This window comes from Corvus moneduloides, chromosome 1, assembly GCF_009650955.1.
Source record: "Corvus moneduloides isolate bCorMon1 chromosome 1, bCorMon1.pri, whole genome shotgun sequence".
Classification (NCBI taxonomy): Eukaryota; Metazoa; Chordata; class Aves; order Passeriformes; family Corvidae; genus Corvus; species Corvus moneduloides.
The window spans coordinates 116,263,609-116,282,519 of record NC_045476.1 but is presented as its reverse complement, the minus strand read 5'-3'; the positions used below and the strand labels follow the sequence as shown (position 1 = coordinate 116,282,519).

The window sequence follows — 18,911 nt, the reverse complement described above, 5'->3', positions numbered from 1 at the left end:
GGAGGCCCTTAGCTTTTGGTACAGTAGAATTTTGGTCTTCATTTCACGGGACACTCACAGTACTGAGATTGTGTTTGTATTTCCATACCTCACCAAGTTAAGACACAGAGGGGCAAGAACACACCAGAGAAAGCTCCCCCAAGTTCTTTCTTCCTGATTTTTTTGTTTGGTTTACTTATTGTAGGGCTAAATATTGATTTTTCAGCTCTGAAAAACTGACGACATAGCATCTTCTTCTGCCATGTTCTCAATATGCTTAAAATGAAAAAAGCAGTCCATGACCACATTTTTCCCCTACAAAAATGTGAGCAATTAGCACAGCAGGTTCTCAGTTCAATATGTATAATTTATTGTAAAATGTATATAAGTGGTTTGGCAGACAGCAAAAGCACCAACACAAGCATAAACCTTTTTATGAATCCATATGTAATACTGGCTGTTGATGGATTATTACTACAGCAAGATGTCATGTTAAATAACTGATGCAGATGTACAGTAGCGAATTAGCAGTTTTGCCATTTTCATTAAAAAAGGAAACAAACAGAAAAAAAAATTTCACATCTTCATTATTTATTGAAGTTGGGGGTTTTTTATACACCCACTGCTGGAGCATCTGGGTGTATTAAACAGCTGAATTCAATATCACATTAAGCTAAATTGCCCACAATGGACAGCTGCCTCATTTCACTCTTCTTCAAAGTCCAAAATGTGTTTTCTGAACCTGAGGCATTCCTCTTTTTGCCGAAGTGGTGTGCTGGTTAGTATTTCACCAATGGGAGGGAGAAGCAGCAGGGGAACATGTCCTTCTGCTGCTGAGACCCTGGCCAAAACATTCTCCGTGCAGGACAGAGGACAGGGATAGGAGGACAGGTCAAAACAGTGCTCCCAGCTTTGTTTGCATGGACCTGGTTTAGAACCTAGTAGGCAGGGAGCATCATGTGCTGTCACTGTGGGGCTGGGTCTGTGGGAAGAGCCACCCTCCTGGGCAAGCTCAGAAGCCTCCTAAGTCCTCTGGCTCCCAAATATCTACGTGACATGTAGGGGTGTAGGACTGCACAGGCTGCAGCCCTTTGGCTTCCTGCTCAGGTCATGAGTAGCCCCCCAGTGCTGGATTGTGGGCCGGGAGCAGCAGGGTGGTGCAAAGAGGGGTGTGTGGGGGCTGCGTGTGTCTGGGCAGGGGGATGTGCTGGAGGAGCCACCTGGGTTTGCCTTGATCACCACTTGCAGCACATCCCTGACCTGGGCTTCTCAGTTCTGCAGGAAACCCTGAAGCCCCTCAGGAAAAAACAGGAGCTCCTGCAGCACCTGTCCAGGCTTGGTCTCTGGGGCACGACCAGCAAGGTGGCCAAGATAAGGGGACCCCCCTCCATTCCTTCCCTGCTCCATTTACCCCTATGTCTTTTTCCATAGAGACCACAAAGAGCTCAGACATTTTCCAGCCTCTCTGGAGGTGTCCATACTCCTCTGGATGTCTCTCCCTGTCATCTGTGAGGCTCAGACCCATATGTCAAAGCCCTTATATCCGTGCCTACAGCTAGAACTACCTGTGTTTCACACCAACCTTCCTACACTTCTGTCCTCCTTCTACATCTTCTTCAGCCACTCTCTCATCCCGAAGTGGATTTTCCCATTAATTTCCCACCTTTTATATCTTCCTCCTCCCTTAGCCCATTTTTCATCATCTCTTTCCAGTTGTCTGTTTTCTTTCTTCTCCTATAATCCTGTACATTTGGATAATTTTTATTTGGACTGTTTAACATAACCACCGGATTTGTGTTTTAGCCTTGTTTAGCAGGTTGGAGGTTGCTTTTTCTATCTTATGTTCTGCATTTTCTTCTCCCTCTTAATATGTCAGCATTAACAGACTTGGGATACAGCTTCACTTCAGTGGGAAGTTTCACCAGTGATTTCCATAGGAGAAGAGGGAGAACATTCAAAATCTGAGAGGCTAAACCCAAGTGTCTGGGTTTGTCTATTGCCAGATTTCCCAAGCTTCTCCATGCTTCCAGCATCTCCCAGCTCCAAAGTGACCTATAAGTGGAAAGAACAATGTTTCTGAAAGGCAGGCCACATTTCCTTAAGTTGCAGATGATGGAGGCAGCATCCTACCTGGTTTGAGCCAATGTGTCAGAGCAGGGACGTTATCCCCAGCATGTCCCTGCTAGGCCTGGTGCCCAGTCCTTCTGCCACATTTATACATATCAGTAGGATATTTGAAAGCAAGGAAGGAGAAAATCTTTTTCTGCCTTCCAACTTCCTTCCAGGGCAGCTTGAAGAGGCTCATATGTTTCAAACAAGCCAGAAATCTCTGTTCCATCCCCCAGTTTACCCAGTGACACATTGCCTGGTTGTGGTGCTGCCCCACAGCAGTGTTCTGAGCATGCGTATCCTGCAGACATGCTGTGGCCATCCCTAACCAACAGCTGCGATGGGTGAAGTCACTCATCCACATAGATAATCTAACAAAACCACCAGTAATGTACATTCAATGATATGCTAGAAAATATAGTTTTGCTGGCAGGATTTGTTCCATGACCCTGCTCTCTTCAGTGAGCAAAGCAGGGAGAGATGTGAGGGATGCCCGCAGGAAGCCTGTCCAACCTCTGCATAGCCTGGGATGGCTGCGCTGGCAAAGCACTGCTAATGCAGCCCTAGGAATAGGCAGCCCTGGTTGTTTTCAGCCTTGGCATGTAGAAAGATTCCCACATTGTACTCTGATCACATTCAGGTGGGTTTTATTCTGCAGTTGCAAAACACCTCAGAAGAAGAATCCAAACTGATCTCAGGAGTGAAAGAAAAACGGAGGGGCAGCTGGTTTTGAGTGAGGCTCCTTTATCAAACGGTGTCTGTTCCAACCCCTTCTGTTCGGGAACAGTCCCACTAGAAAAAGCTCCCCTTTCCAGCTTATCCTTTCTGCAGCTGTCACTGAGCTGCTCATTGCTCATGAAGTTACCGGCACCTGTGTCTCCCGATGCAATCTAGAGGCTCCCACTGTTTATTTCAATGTAAATATTTTTTTTGTTGAGAAACAAAAGAGGCTGGAAAAAGGGAGGTTATGGGAATATTCAGGATGAGATAAGGAATCTGAGGCAGAAAAGAACACACCAATTACCTCAGCTCACACGCTCATCTGCCAGATGAAACCAGTTTTACCGGCTGTTGCCCAAAGGCAAAACACCACAGGGCTTCTGATGTCATGTTGGCCTTTGGTTATGAGCCCGGGTAAATGGGTACCTGGCAGAGAGAGAGAAAGGGCTGTGCTGCTTAATGCCAGCTTCATCTATTTATGTTCCTCTAGCATCAATTAAAAATATCTCTGTCTCATTCTGCGTGCCTGCCTGCCTGCCTGCTACTGTGGTATTTGTTTTCTTTCCCTAGCACTGCAGATTGCCTTGCCTTACAGTTTACAACAGTGAGAGCTGGCACTTGCCTCTGGCAGGGCAGAGGATGAGAAACCATTTCACTTTTCCTCCACTCTGTCTTCGTGCGGAGCCGCAAAGGTGTTTGATGTGCTGGTTTTTGTGAAGGGGTGATGTACAAGGCCAGGGCTGCTGTTAATTTGCAGTGCCTCAATAGCATTAGCTTTTTCCTTAGGATTTAAATTGAATTGGTGGCATTGCTGGGACAATATAGTGCTGTAGATCTGAAGTGTGCTCTGTGTATTTGTCTTTTTTTTTCTTTATTATATTTACCTTCTTTTTCTTCCTCTTTTTTTGGCCTTTTTTATATCACCAAGACCCAGTGAAGCAGATTTTATGTTGCAATAATTCTGCATGTTTTGGTTATAAATATCCCAAAGCAAAGTTAAGGGTTTTTTCATATAACTATCAAAGCAAGTGTCTGCTTCAGCCCAAATTGAAAAGGACGTTTTACATATAAAAGTTCATCAGTGGGTGGTAAACAGCTTCTGTCCTAATACATATTGTAAATATTCTGCTGCAGCACAGACCGACAGCTTTGGTGAAACTGGTAGTATCTGACCTAGACGCAACAGTTCCCTGTGCTAGTTGCTATACCTGGAACTTAACCAGGGTCTGAGCACCCAAGAAATCCCAGGATAATCAAGTCTTTCGCCCATAGCAATATAAAAGATTTTTCCAGCCTCCAGTTTCTCCTTGCATTCCTAGCTGTCTCTTTGAGAGCAAATAATGCCACAAAGTAATTTAAAAACAGAGGAGGTAAAAATCAGTAACTTCAGCAGTAGCAGCACAGACAGTTTCCTCCATCACAATCTCCCATCTAGATTTTCCAAGCAGACTTGCAATTTCAGTGGTTGCCTTGGCTGGTGCCCAGCATGATAAGCCTGAAAGCAGCCAGGCTGTCTGACAGCAAATGCGCAATGATTTTGAAAAATCAGGGTTCTTCAAGAGTTCTCAAGTTGATAATCAAAAACTACTAAATATTTCTCATTTTTCTTCTTCCTTGGAGTTGCACACCCTCAGAACGGCAAATGCTTCGTGATCTGAAGCCAACACAACAGCATTGGTATATCACTGGCTTGCAACAACATCTATTTGAAGGGATGTTTTAAAGCAGTCTGCAGTGCTGGAAGGCGGCTTTTTCTGTACTGCTTCTAGCTAGGATGTGCTGATCTGAGCACTCGGCAGCATAATTTATTTATTAGGACTTCATACCAATTTTTTTCCCCATTGACACAGGATTAAAATTAAACATCCCTAACTGCACAAGATGAAAGTATAGCTTAGCTCATTCAGGTACATCCGTATTAGATCCATGTGTAAGCGATTACTCCCCGCTAGCTGGATCTTGCTTTCGTGTACAAGCAGAACTCCCCCGAGACGACTCACCCGAGTCAGATGTTTAGCTGAACCCTGACTGTGCCCAGACGTGGCAGCAACTGGAACAGACCAGGGCAAACCTATAGCTGCCATTGATACTAAGGGGGCTGTCGTTAGGGCTGAGATCCTTGGGAATGCATTGATTCCTTGGCCCCATAATTTCACCTGCCAAGCACAGTGCTGCACAAACATGCAGTGAAGCTCAGTAAGTCACCTCTTCAGGAGCTGCTGGAGACAAGATGCATTCCCAAGTCATGCAGCTGCCTGGCTGTTAAGTGCTGGAGGCACAAGACAGCCACCATCACCACAGCCTGTGGTCACTTGGGCTGACTCCACTTCACTTTAAGACTTTGCCCATACCAGTTACCAAGTCGGAGGCTAAGAGAAATGGTGGTACCTTGCAGTGGTCTCATCTCTTGATGCTGCCTCTCCCAGAGACAGCTCAGGCAGACAGAAAATGTCTGGCTGAGTGTCCTGCTGCCAGTGCACAGCAACACCTCACAGGGGGGCATTGTGGGAAGCCAAAATGCTAAGAGCAGCCTTTGAGATCCACGGGACCCAAGAGAGGGAAAGGAAAAGCATTCCCCACCAAAGGTCCATTTTCAGGGAGGCAGTGCGGGCTGCTTTGGGTACTGGGAAAAGATCAGGTGCATGCAAAAACCCAGCTGGCAGGGAAGGCATCAGATGCAGAGGAAAAGGTCTCTCTTCATCCAGCCACTGCCATGGGGACCCAGTTGACCCCCTGAAAAACCCTGCTGGGCCAGACCCCACTCCTGCAAGCAGGCCACATTCTGACTTTCCATCATTAAAGTTTCTCCTGCTCCACCAAGCACTTTTATCCCAATGTCTGGGCTGACAGGCATGAGTTTGGGGTTCCAACAGGACTGATGGGGAAAAAGGACTCCAGAAGATACCACCAGCTTTTCAGGGAAGGGGTTTGCCTGCACATCTTCTTCTCTTAGGGTGTCTGCTGCCCTTGCACCTGAGGGAAGAGTGGTGGGAAGTCATCACCCACCCTGGCCATGGGGCAAGGGGCCTGCTGGTCCTTTGCTGGTGGATGTGCTACAGAGAAGTCCAAGTCAGGAAGCCAGTTTGGTAGTTTGTGGCATACTAGGAGCATGCATGGTGCAGACTTGCTTGAACTGAGTGGACTCTGTAAGGGCCTTGTCGGGGATGCAAAGGGTTTTTTCAGAAGAAAAGTGCTGCCTATGGGGTCCCTAAGCTTTGCAAAGCATGGAATTGAGCACAGTGCTCTTAAAGGAGTGGGATGGACTGTGGTGGGATGGACTACTACGCCAGCGCAGATACGGGCTTCCAGGGAAAACAGCCCCTAGTGTTATCCAAAAGCCGAATGTTTCTCTGGGAAGGATCATGAAGGAGAAATGAAATATACCTGGAATATGATTGCTAGAAATATCACTGAATGCACAACTTGTCGCCTTTTACATCAGCTACTTTCAAACACAACCTCATTGTGCAAGGTCTGCTTTGTCCTTCAGACTGCCGAGTGTTCCTCATTTTGTGATAAGCAACATGTCAATTACTTTGTCCATTGCTCCCTGTGCATACATTACGTGGTGACATATGATGTGGTGATGACACTGACACCACCCGTTGATTGCCCAAGGTTTGAAAAGGTGGCCTGGAATGGAAACTATTGTCACAAAGACCTTTACACATCAGTGGGTTGGTTGGTTGGTGATTACAGACTATGAAGGGAGGAGAGAGTAGAGCTTGGGCAGTTTTGCTGCAAACACTGTGGTCCAAAGTTATGCTGTAGATGTTAGGATGTCCTCATTCATGGAGATTAAAGCACACAATAGGAGAAGCTGCCATGTTAGTAATGCTTGCAGAAGCATAACATATATGAAAGTACTTCCAGTGCTTCCATCTCCCCAGAAGTAAACAGAAATTAAAATGTACTCTAAGTTTGCACACACAGAATCATTAACTTTGTATAGTTAGGGACTAGAGAGAGGGAGGGAAGGGGGATTTTTGGTAGGATTTTTTTCTTTTTTTTTTTTTTTTATTTTGCCCTGGGCAAAATTTTCAACATTAACTAATTAATGTTTATAAAGCACTTTGCATATATAGTGCCTTTCATCAGGGGATCTCCAAGTATTAGATTATATTATCTTGAAGGCCCCAGGCCTGTGCATACTAGCCCAATAAAGTATTAGCCTTATAAACTTTAGTAATTCACTTTGGGTTTTTTCCTGGGGTTTTTTTTTTTGGTTGGGTTTTTAATCTTCCCTCTTCTGAAAATGTGCCGAGCATTTTGGCTGTGTATGTAAAAAGGTGGTAAAAAGCATGGTGTCAGCCAGAATGACCATATGAAAACTCAGGCTCCATAATGAACTTCTCAAATCCTCTAGTTGCCAGAACTGGGGAGCAGCAACTGTGCCAAACTAAAATTCAACTATTCAAGTAGAGGCCAGGAGGAGGCATCATCACTGGTGTGGGAAGCAGCTCTGACATTTACTCTGGTAATGACAGCGGGGATAAGCAAAAAAGGGGAAGAAAGGGAGACCCCTGATCTCTAGAAGCATCAGGAGACAAACCCCTTGCTATGGCTTGGGGGTGAGCTGGTGGCTCTTCTGTATTGCATTAAGTTTCTGTTACTGGTGGCTGGAGGCTGGGAAGGCAAGGATGGGCATGAAAACAGCTACATTTAGCCCATCTGGAGTGTCTCCATTGCTGCCAGCCTCCTGGGCAGAGGCAGGAGGTAGAGTACCCCAAAGCCACGCCAACAGTAGTGAATCTCCCATGTGCTAAATCTGAAAAGCCTGCTTGGGTGTGGGCTCAGTGGATGACTCAAACAATTACTTAACAATAGCTGCTTTCGTGAGCTGGCAGGGATGAAGCCAGGTTCACAATGGAAAAAATGTGTGGGCATCTCGGCTTTAGCGAAACACATGGGGAGCAGACTTGCTGCTGCATGCAGGAACTACCAACAGAGAAAGCAAGGCCTTGGGGAGCAGAAACTTGACAGGGACAAGGCAAAGGATGTCTTTGCCCTTACTTGCACATCTTACAGGTGGAATTCCCCCAGCTGAATTTAGCTGGATAAGGGCTGCTACTCTGAGGGAAAGACTGAGCAGCAAATCCAGGCTTTTGAAGAGTCAGCGGTATTCAGAACTCCAGAACAGGGCCATCCCTTGTGAGGCCATCTTGTCCAGACTAAAGTGCTCTTTCATAAGTGAAAGTTCACAGCAAGGATGAGAAATCCTTTCAAAGGAGAGGAGAGTTCAGCAGGGTGATGGCACGTGTAGCTACAACCAGACAGGTACTTCTTCATAGAAACAACCTGATAGCTCTTCAGAGCCTGCACACACTGAAGAACTTTATGGGGAGCTTGGAGCAGGTAAAAGTGCTTGCTTGCTGCTTGTGGACTGACATTCCAAATCTCAAAATATCCACTCTGCATGTGACTCCCAAGAGAGAGACAGCTGGGAGAAGTGTGCAAGGGGGTTGTGGGGAATGACTCTCCAGATGGGTTGTGGGCAGCATCTGGACATGGAAAAACATATCAGGAAACCTAGCAAGTAGGAATCACTCACCAGGTTTGCAATATGGATAAGAACCTGGTACGCTAAGCCTTGCACCCTGCACTGTGCACTCCTGGTCCTGAGGAAGAGTGGGAACTCCACAGCGATCTGGAGGGTGCTCATTGTGTTGACCTAGAGCAGCATTCAGATGGAGATGCAACTGTAGCAGAGCTCTTGCTGGGCAGGGAGCAGACAGAGACATCTTTGTCATGTTCACATGCTTTATCCCTGGAGCCAGAGCTGTGGGACAGCAGGAGGCCCAAGTCCTGGGTTGGCAGATGTCCTAGGAAGCATGGCCCACACAGGTTGCTCTGTTGCTGCAAACAAGAGAGGGCTGTGAGGGCCAGCTGTACATTGAGAGTGAGGAGAGAGTGAACTTTCCTCCTCTGGAGACACCACAGTGCAGAGAGTTGGCCTGGGAGCAGCCAAAGGTCCCATCACCTTGCTCCAACCAACAGAGTGGGCTGATGTACTCTATGTGATTGCAGTGAGCATTGAGAGGCACTTCTGGTTTTTTGTCTCCCCTTCAGGCAGCTGTAGTTATAAAGAGCTCCAGTGGTGCTCTTCTCCTGGCATTGCTGTGTGTGCTGGACGCATTTTGCTCTCCCAGCTTCTCCAGTGCTTTATGCACTGTGTTTGACCCCTGCTGGCAAGTGTGTATTTATACTGGCAAATGAGTCCATCTACAGATAAAGGGCCTCTAATGAAGCAAGCAGGCACGGTTAGGAAGGGTCGCTGTCATGAACTGTCTATGTACACGTTACTCTCACCTCTTCTTTGATGCAGACACTTCACTTACAGGTCAGGCTAATATGTCTGGTCCTTCAGGCCAGGATACTCCCACACTTGATATGCAGCAGGAGGGAGTGCTTGGTGTTACTGGTATCACCTCCAACCTAGGGCAAGCATGGATTAATCCACACTCGTCGACAGGGAGCAAGGCATATTTTCCCTTTCACTGAACTCAGGAAGCAGACGTTGCTGCACCAGGCCCTGGGGAGCCCAGAGCCGGGCATGACGACTCACAGGTAATCACAGATGGGCTGTGAGTCATTCCTGCCCTGGAAACCGACCAGCTTCTGCTCATCAGCTACCATTGCAAGAGCTGCAGCTCCTGTTAGATGTGAGTGGTTTCGCTGCCTGCTGGTTGCTGTCCATCCATTTGGAAGTCACCTGTACTCCTCTTCCACAGGTGGGTGGTACGAGTGCTTTGGAGCAAAATATGATGCTTGGCTTTGAAGGAGAAAGGCTGTGAGGTTTACTCATTGCACAGCCGCAGCTCCACCCATCACCAAAGCAGGTGCACTGCCAACTGCAGTCTTCAGCCTCAGCAGATCTGGGAGAACTGGGGCTCTTTGGTTGCTCTACCCATTTGCATGCAATTCCCTCTAACTCCCGAATCCTCTCCCTGCGACAGGTAATTTGCCTACCCAACAGGAGCTCAGGAAGAGTCATGCAGCCTGGGATTTCCCCACATTTCACACCAATGAGTCCTGACTGATGCCAGTTGAGATGTAAGAGCAACAAGGAGGCAACACACAAGGATGAGAGCGGCTTCTGCTGAAACAGAAGAGATGTTGGTCCAGCACAGGGAAGCAACACTACCATGCTGGGCTTGGGTACACCATCTCATGGTGCTGTGTAGCTAGTCATCTAGGGAGTCCTCTCCCATGGAGGTCATGCTGCTCCTTTGGTGGGGACAGCTGTAGCTGAGCAGTTGCAGCATGGCCAAAGAGCTTGCAAGGACCAACACTGAGGCGCTGGCAGTAGCTGAGGGACTCCAGAGGGAGACAAGAAAGGACTTGCAGCAAAGCTGACTCTGCAAGGCCGAGTTGGGCAACTGCAGTTTAGATCAGTTATAGATCTAGAGGCCCTCAAGTGAGGCAGGAGACAGAGGAAGCTTCCCTCTCCTGCCAGCACATCCATATTTGGAGCTGTGGGTGAAGGCTGCTCCCTGCCTAGGGGCTCAGGAGCCAACAAATTGGGCCACTTAGTCTAGTACAGAGAACGTTTGCCACAGCACTCTTCTCAGGTTTTGGGGGGGTTTTGGGTAGCTTTGGGGGAGGAGGCATTGATTTGTACCCCCAGATAAAAAAGTTTCAGCTCTGTCTTAAAGCAAGCTCCAGCACAGTAAACAATTCATGTCCCTCCAGAACAGGTGTTGCAGGCAACTCTCCCTACCTCGGGCAGTGCTGAGCTGGTTTTATGGCCCTGGCTAGGTACATCTTTGGACTATTCAAAGTTCCATCTCTCTCTTGTTAAAGTCTGAGGACTAAATAGAGATGCCTCTTCCTCACCGCCTATCCATAGGGAGGAGAATAACCCTGGTGCAAGCAGCTGTTGTTCCCCACTGCGGCAAGATGGGCACTGGGGCTCAGGCACCCTTCCAGGCAGTTCATCAGAGATATGAGGGACCAGCAGCGATGCCCCACAGTGGGGGAGACAACTGCAACAAAGCAGGCTTAGGGGATTTGGAGGGCATGATGACCATCTCAGGCTCCAGCACAGGGAGGATGGATTTATAAGCATGTGTATGCCTGAACTCCAGCCCACCAACAATCTCTCCCCAAGGGAGGGCATACAGCTTCCCCATGAGCATTGAAAACACAGAGGGAAATACCCTTCAGAAACTGCCCAGATTTCATACTTGGAATTCAGACCACCAGTCTTGTGATTCCTGGAGATCTGATTCATGCTTTTTGAACGTGTGGGTTTGGCAATCCTGTGCTTACACTTACAGCCATTTCCCAACCCCTTATTTTCCCCAGAGGTGTTCTTACTTTTCCCTTTTTTACTCTTGTACACATGAAATAAACTGCTTGGGGGTTAGGGGGGTTGTTACTGATAGCAAAACTCATCTATTAAATTCACAGTGAATTGCTCACTAAATAACAGCAAAAAAAATCCCCCACAGTTTTATAGTCTAAACTAACCACAGCAAGTTGGAGCAACTCCTCACGGCTTTTGCTTTGCCTTGGGGCAGGACATACTGGGCGAGGGTTTTTCTCCCCAAGGAGCAGCAGGAAAATGCTGTCCCACCACTGCAGCCATGCTGGGGGTGGCACACAAGCCCTGTACCATCCTGGTGGACGTGACCTGTCTGTCCCCACATGTTTTTGTGGGAAAGGTGAGCTCCTGCCCCACTCCAGCTGCTCTAGGGAGGGAGGTCTGGGTACATGCAGGCACGTAAGCCCCTAGGAGAGCATCTAAGGGCTTTTCCTGGGGTCATGAAAATAGGATGGTTTTGTTCTGGGATATTTAATGTGAGAGTTTTGGACCCACATTAATTTGGACCAGCAAAAATCCCATTTTTTCCTCCCACATATACTTTTTGTGCAGTCCTAGAAAGGACTGTATCTTTATCACTGTAGATATCAACCAGGGGCATAAGTAATACCTCAGCTCAAAGAAACAGTATTAATTATCCAAACCCTGTGCTAAGCTCCATTTGTATTCCCTCAGACAGCCTGCTGCTGCCACAATGGAAGGCAAAACCATGAACCCATGGGAGTGGAGACTGTCTTCCATTTTCTCTGAGAGCTCCCTGTCCATCTGAAGATAGAGCAGAATCAGAAAGCAAAAGGGTGAGGGAGAGGGTTTGCAAAGTGCCACCCCCAAAGTGGCCCCACACACTCGGAGGTGTTACAAGATGTGACCTTTCAGTCGGTTTAGGATTCACAGCTAATTTCAGGAAAAGGCTTTGTTGTGGTAAATTTTAGGAAGGTATAATATAGTGCTGTCCTTGGTCTACATTGCCTCAAGCAATGGGCCATGGACATCCACAGAGGATGGCCCATTGGGAAAGGGAACTACCAAAAGCTAGGCGGAGGGAAATCCCCAGTGCAGAGTTTCAGCTGCTGAGAAGTGAGTGTTTCCTTCTCGTGGCAGTCTCTGTGATGCCACAGAAGCCTAACACCAGCAAGTTTTTATTGGCATCACAGTAAAGCCCAACTTGAACAAGACATCTGAAACAGCTTAATAGCCTAAAAGCACTGCAGCTGCCTGGGACAGCCTGCCTTCTTTCTGCAGGAGGTGAATATAGGAATCTAGGGAAGGAAAACTGCTCCACCCCAGCCATCCTTCCCTGGGGGAAAGGGAACCTGCCTCTCTGATACCTTGGGAAGGCGGAAACGACAGCAGACTTTTGCAGCCAGCACTCCTCAAGGCTTTCGAGAAGTTAACATTCAAGGTTTGGAAGCTCTCAAGATCGCAAGTACAACAGGACTAACTTTGCCTACTATTAACAAAGATAATGGAAGAGAAAGTAACTGAGCCCTATTTTAGCCCTGTTGAAATTGACTTAATGTCTCAACATGCCCACAGGGACCCCCAAGTGCCCACAATTCCTGCCTGGACAACAGCTTTGCGATAAATCTTTGTAAGCTACCAGCCTGAATAAGGGGCAGCTGAGGAGTTGCTTGTGCAGGAGGTGTCTCCTATGGAAGACAATCAAAGCAGCAAGCCTGAAGAAGGCTGAGAAGGAATGGTAGTTATCCAAGGGAAACAAATTATTTGAGGGATGAGAAGGAGAATCAGAGCAGCCATGGAAGCTGAAGAGGAAGGCAGGCTTTTGGGCAGAGCAGATGTGCCCAACAGCTGTGAAAGACTAAGGTGGAAGCACCTGGTCTGGGTGTTGCTGCTCTGTGAGCATTTCACTTGGGTTTCGCCTGAGCACAGAAGTTAAAGCCAGGCTGCAGGATGCCTGGATGAAGCAGACAGTTCTCTCCCAGTTCAGAATTCATAGAATGAGCATAATGGAGTAGAGGGGCTGAATCACTTTCCTTAATCTTCTGACCACACTGCTTTTGATGCGGCCCAGGACACAGCTGGTTTTCCAGGCTGCAAGTACGTGTTGCCTGCTCGTGCCCAGCCTCTCATCCACCAGCACCCCCAAGTCCTTCTCAGCAGGGCTGCTCTCAGTGACTTCTCCCAGTCTGTACTCATGTCTGGGGTTACCCTTACCCAGGTGCAGCACTTGCACTTGCTCTTGTTAAACCTCATGAGATTCCCCTGTGCCTACTTCTTGAGCGTGTCCAGGTGTGGACGGCATCCCATCCTTCAGGTGTGCCAAACGCACCACTCGGCTTGGTGTCATCTGCAAACTTGCTGAAGGTGCACTCGATCCTTCTGTCTGTGTCAATAATGAAGATATTAAATAACACCAGTCCCAATACAGACCCCTAAGGGACACCACTTGTCACTGATGTCCTTCAGGGTTCTGAGCCATTGACCACTATCCTCCGGATATGACCATCCTCTTATCCATCTAACAGTCCATCCATCAAATCCATCTCTCTCTAATTTAGAGAGAAGGACGTTGTAGGATACCATGTCAAAGGCTTTACACAAATCCAGTTAGATGGTATCTGTGGCCCTTCCCTTGTCCACTGATGTAGTCACTCCATCACAGAAGGCCACTGGGTTGGTCAGGCAGGACTTGCCCTTGGGGGAAGCTGTGCTGGCTGTCCCGAATCACCTCTCTGTCCTCCATGTGCCTTAGTACAGCTTCTGAGAGGATCTGTTCCATGATCTTCCCAGGCACGGAGATGAGGCTGACAGGTCGGTAGTTCCCAGGGTCCTCCATTCTACCCTTTCTAAAGATGAGTACAATGTTTCCCTTTTTCCAGTCACCTGGGACTTCAGGTGAATGGCATGAGTTTTCAAATATCATGGAGAGTGGCTTGACAACTACATCAGCCAATTCCCTCAGGACTCTGGGATGCATCTCATTGAGTCCCACAGACTTATGTACGTTCAAGTTCCTCAGGTGGTCATGCTTATACAGTGGGAAACACTTTGCTCCTTATCCTGCTGTCTATCCTCTTGAGAGATGTAGAAGAGAGGTTGCCATTGAAGACTGAAGCCAAAGAATTGTTGAGTATCTCAGCCTTTTCCTCACCTGCTGTCACCACTATCCCAGCATTGTTTATTAGTGGGAGTACACCTTCTTATACCTTCAAAACATCATTCCCAGGGCTTAAAACCCTGAGAAAGGGCAGTGGCAAGGGAGACCAGCAAGGGAAGGCAGGCAGTGCTACAGCAGGATTGCGCAAGGCACGGGCAGGGGGGCAGGATGCAAAACTAAGGCAGCTGCGGGGGTAAAGAAGAGGTGGGAAGCAGATTCAACACTGCAGAAAACAGGTGGAGGGGACAAGAGCGGGGAAGAGGAGCTGGGCCACTGCATTTCGGGCAGTCGTGCCTGGGGATGTTTGTTCAAAGAGCCAGGGAGTGTTTGTGCCACATCCCGATGTGAGGAACTCGGGCCCCTGACGTATTGTTTACTGCCTACGATGCAGACTGGCTTCTCAAGGAGACCTCCTCAATGAGGGACGTGCCTGAGGAGGCTGGTGCCATATCAGACCAAGGAGCACCCAGAGAACCAGCCGGTTGGTTCAGCGAGGCCTCAAAGCCCCCACATCCCGGCCTCCCAGCCGCCCTCTGGCCGAGAGCCGCCGGCCGCCAGCCCAGCGCAGCGAGGGCAGGGCCTTCCCCACGGGCAGGGCCTTCCCCAGGGGCTGGGCCGCGCTGGGCAGGCCCGGCGGCCCTGGGGCAGCAGGGCGGTGCTGGCTCCTGTGGGCGCAGAGCCAAGCAGGAGCTTTCTCAAGGCTGCCTCCGCCAACCCTTCGGGCTGGGTCCCCGCGCAGGAGCTGCGGGCGGGTCAGCGCCAGCTCCCGCCACCCATCGCCCCGTGCCACCCACCCTGCCCTGCTTCGACTTCTGCCATGTGGCAGGTGCCGCCCAAGGCGGGTGACAGCTAAGCAGGAATTTTAAATCTCTTCTTGCTCCCTTCTTTAAATCATCCATGTGTTTCTGGGGGAGGGAAAAAAATCACCAAAAGAGGCAGCACCCTAACCCTTCCACTCTGCGAGGGCTGCGTGGAACCTCCCCGCCTTTCTTCCCTCGGGGATGCTGCACCTGGGGTCAGCTCGGCTTCCCTGCTCCCAAGCGTGGCTCAGGACTGCAGAAAGTTGAGTCTGTTATGGAGAAAAAGCCTGAAAAGGCCTGAAAAGGCAGACGTCTAGCTCAGGAGGTGGAGGAGCCTCACCCAGGTACAGGGAGGTCTGGAAGAGTCGGGTCCCTGCGAAGTTTTCATCCCCAGAAAATTTTTACTTGATCAGGACTACAGAGAAAAAAAAACAAAAGAAAGAAAAATAAGGCTCCTGACTCACTCTCTTCCCAAGACTGCCCTAGCCCAGGGCATTTTCCCTGCCTTGGGAAGTGTTGCAAAATTTGAGCTTGCCCTGGAGGTATCTCTCACTAATTACTGGATATCCTGGTTTTGTGTAAGGACATAGGCAGAACCTTCCCACAGGTTCTTCTTTACCGCATGGGAAAAAAAACTCGAAACGCTGATTTCTGTTTCAGCATCCCCAGCAGACTGCTGTGAAGGGCTGATTGTACACTTGAGGGGATCTTTTTCTGGAGCCATCCTCCCCAGCTCTGGGGCATCACTCACCACCAGTTTCTAAGAAGTGTGGAATTTCAAAGGCAGAAACAAGCTTACTTTTAATATTTGCCCTCTGTACCTGAAGTTTGGGTCACTTTCAATTTTTTTTCCCCTGTAATAAAGAAGGCTAAAGCTTTCAAATTAGAAGCAAAGACAGAGCTGTGTGAGATGAGGCCTCTTTGAGTTCGCACCACCCGCCAGCTGGTCTGCAAAGGGCTAAGGAATGGGCTGGTGAAAGGCAGGGTGCAGAAAATTACACACCTGGCCCTGACAAAAGGTAGCACAAGCCTGATTACCACCTCAGCTTGATGCAAGGCAAATGCTCACATGGGCTATAAGCCTCCAACTGTGGTTTATTCACATCAGTGGAGGAAAACTGCTTCATCTATGAGATGTTGAGTAGCCCACACTGGATCTGCACATCTCCTGGTATGTCTAATGTAGCTACACATCTTCTGCTTATTCCAGCCTCTTCTTTCAGTGTCAGGCAACTCACTCCCATGGACAGCATGTGGCCCCCATCCCACACTGGCTCAGTTCTGTGCTGGTGATAGTCCTTGCCACTCCTTCAAAGAAGATGAGGTGATAAGAGAGGCGTTTTCCAAATTTTAAGAGACATGAAGTTAAAAATGAAAATTGCATTGAGCAGGAAGCAACAATATAAGGATTTCTTCCTCAGTAAGTCTGCTTCATTAAATACACAGCCTGCCTACACATACTCACCGACTTTGTTTCTAGAAAGTTCCCTTTCTGTCTTTTCTCTAAAAGAAAGCCTCTGCCAGAAAGCATGTGAATGTATCACTGAAGCTCCTGAAGAGAGGAGCGAGCTCTGTTTTCGATCCTCTGTATGCATCCTCCTTTTCCTACCCTTCTTAAGACTTCCCGCTGATCAGCTTTTCAAGGGAGTCTTTATTCTCTGCCCAATTTTGCACAAAGGTATCAAAGGATTTTAACACATTAAAACTTGAAACCTCTTAAAGAAAGAAGATAATTTATCTCCTTCCTCCCTCTCTCCTTGTTGCTGGAGTTTCACACCTGGGAGCTGTTATAACTCAGTCTTTACATAAAGTAGAGTTATTTCTTTTTAAAAGTTACTCAGCCATTCTTATACACACGGAGTACATGTATATTCACACGTAATTACTTGAAAAAAATACTTCCATCCTCCCTTCCAGCTTCTAAGAACAGAAATAAGAAACACCTTAAAATAAGTGTAAATAATAAACCCCGTCATGCTGAACACTTCAAAGTGGAAGAGCAAATATCTCAAGAAGCTTGGGGAACTACATGTAATTATGAATTAGTTCTCAAAAACAGATACAGATGATCTGTCAGATAATTTTTCATTTCAAATAGACTTAAAAATACTATTCCCTGTGATCTGGTAGAGACAGTAACTGCTTACTGATAAGTGCAGAGCAGTTATCAAGCAAAACCTGTGGGGCGGGAGCATGGCATGCTGAGCTGCTGAGATGGACTTTTTGCCTGAGCAGTATCTATGCAGAAGACCCCCACCTTTGCTCCCTCCCACCAGGGCACAGCCCCAGGGAAGGTAGTCTTTCAGTGGCACTACAAATGGGCAGACCTCTGGTGAAACACATACTGGTCAGCCTCTGGGGCCTCAGCGTGGGTCCTGGCACCACTCAGTGTCCACCTGAATCCCACAAAACAGGCTCTGTACCCTTGGCCACTTCTGAGACAGACACAGGCTGACAGTGAGACACGTGGAAGGGCTGTAGGACTGTGATATGGGGTTGGGGAAGAGAATGGATGGCCATGTCTGATAGGGTGTCCAGCAGGAACTTTGGACGGCTCTGCCAGGGAAACATCCCTTGGAAGATCTGCTAGAAGGACCGTGTAGAAAGTCTTTCACTGAAGTAGGACTTAGTGGTAGAAGTCTTAGCCACCATGAAACACCAACTTCCTGCAAGGACCTTCCCAGCACAGAAAGTAGCAGCCTCAGGGCTGTGAGCTGACCTGTGCCACCATCTCCTTCCACTCCAGAAAAACCATGCAAATCCAGGATGAAAACCCTTCTTTTCCTCCCTCCTTTGCAGCAAAAACCCTTTCAAAACCAGGCTCCCCTGAGGGAAACTGTGAAGAAGGGGATCATGAGGAGAGACTGGGTAGCAAAGTTATCAGCTAACATGCCAGAATATCTACAGAGAGCGGGCAATGAGTGAGCAGCTCATGCCTGTAATAGAAGAGGAAAGAAGAGGCCGTAGGAACAAGGACTGATATATCTGGAAGGAAAAGATGATGTTTATTGCTTATTCCTTCAGTGTTACAAAGCCAGAAGGGGTGCTTGTCTAGGTTACAGAAGGCCTGCACCAAGTGAAACACTGGCATTGTGGCCTGCAGACAAGCAGCCTTTGTATCCAATGGGGGTGGGACAAGCCACTGACATGGTAATGAGCCCAGAACCCAAACTGGCAAAACAGACAGCTCCGGTGTGCTGTGCTCTGCAGCCTTGGTACTCAACTTTGCACCCCTCAAAGGAGTAAAGCCTTCACTACAGACTGTAGTTATTTCCAGAGCTACAGCCGTGGGACTTGGGATAACAGTGGCTGCATCCCGCTTTCAGAGCACGTGTAGACACCGTGTGCTACGTGCAGAGGGAAGAGTGTGAAGCGCTTGGCCTCAGAAACCCAGCAGCCCTCATCTGAAAAGCTGCTGGGAACAAGCCTGTTTCACCAAGTCCAATCACTTGGACTGTCTGCCCCTTCAGGACATCCTCACTTGCTTTAGTCTTTCTCTCTTCACACCAGTGATTACAAATGAAGAGGAAAGCAAAGAACAGAGCAAAGAGATGAACCTGGAGAACAGCTGACAGCACTTTTGCTCAGCACAGTGCACTCACATGGCAGGACACAGGTGCCTACAAAGAGAGGGGGCCTAGAACAACTTGATGCAAACAGTAGCCTTGAGCTACTCGTGTCAAAGTGTCCAAGAGAGTGCAATGGCTTTGAGGAATCATCCAGCAATGTCTCACAGTCCCCTGCTACCTTCCTCATTAAACCTCGAACAAAGCTGCAGGGTGTGTTAGTGCATTCCAGCTAGGCTTTCCCAGGGGGAGAAGGGAAAAGCTGAAGTCAAAGATAGTGCAAAGGGCTGGAT

General features: G+C 48.3%; 1 protein-coding gene across 1 annotated transcript in view; it reads right to left on the bottom strand.

The window, feature by feature from the left end:
• Positions 1-368: 368 nt before the first annotated feature.
• TAF4B (TATA-box binding protein associated factor 4b) overlaps positions 369-18,911 on the bottom strand; it is a 113,068-nt gene continuing 94,525 nt past the window's right edge. Inside the window, exon 15 of the mRNA XM_032123967.1 lies at positions 369-2,031. Within this exon, the coding sequence (XP_031979858.1) occupies positions 1,885-2,031 (147 nt within the window). The 3' untranslated portion in view covers positions 369-1,884. The remainder of the gene's footprint in view (positions 2,032-18,911) is intronic.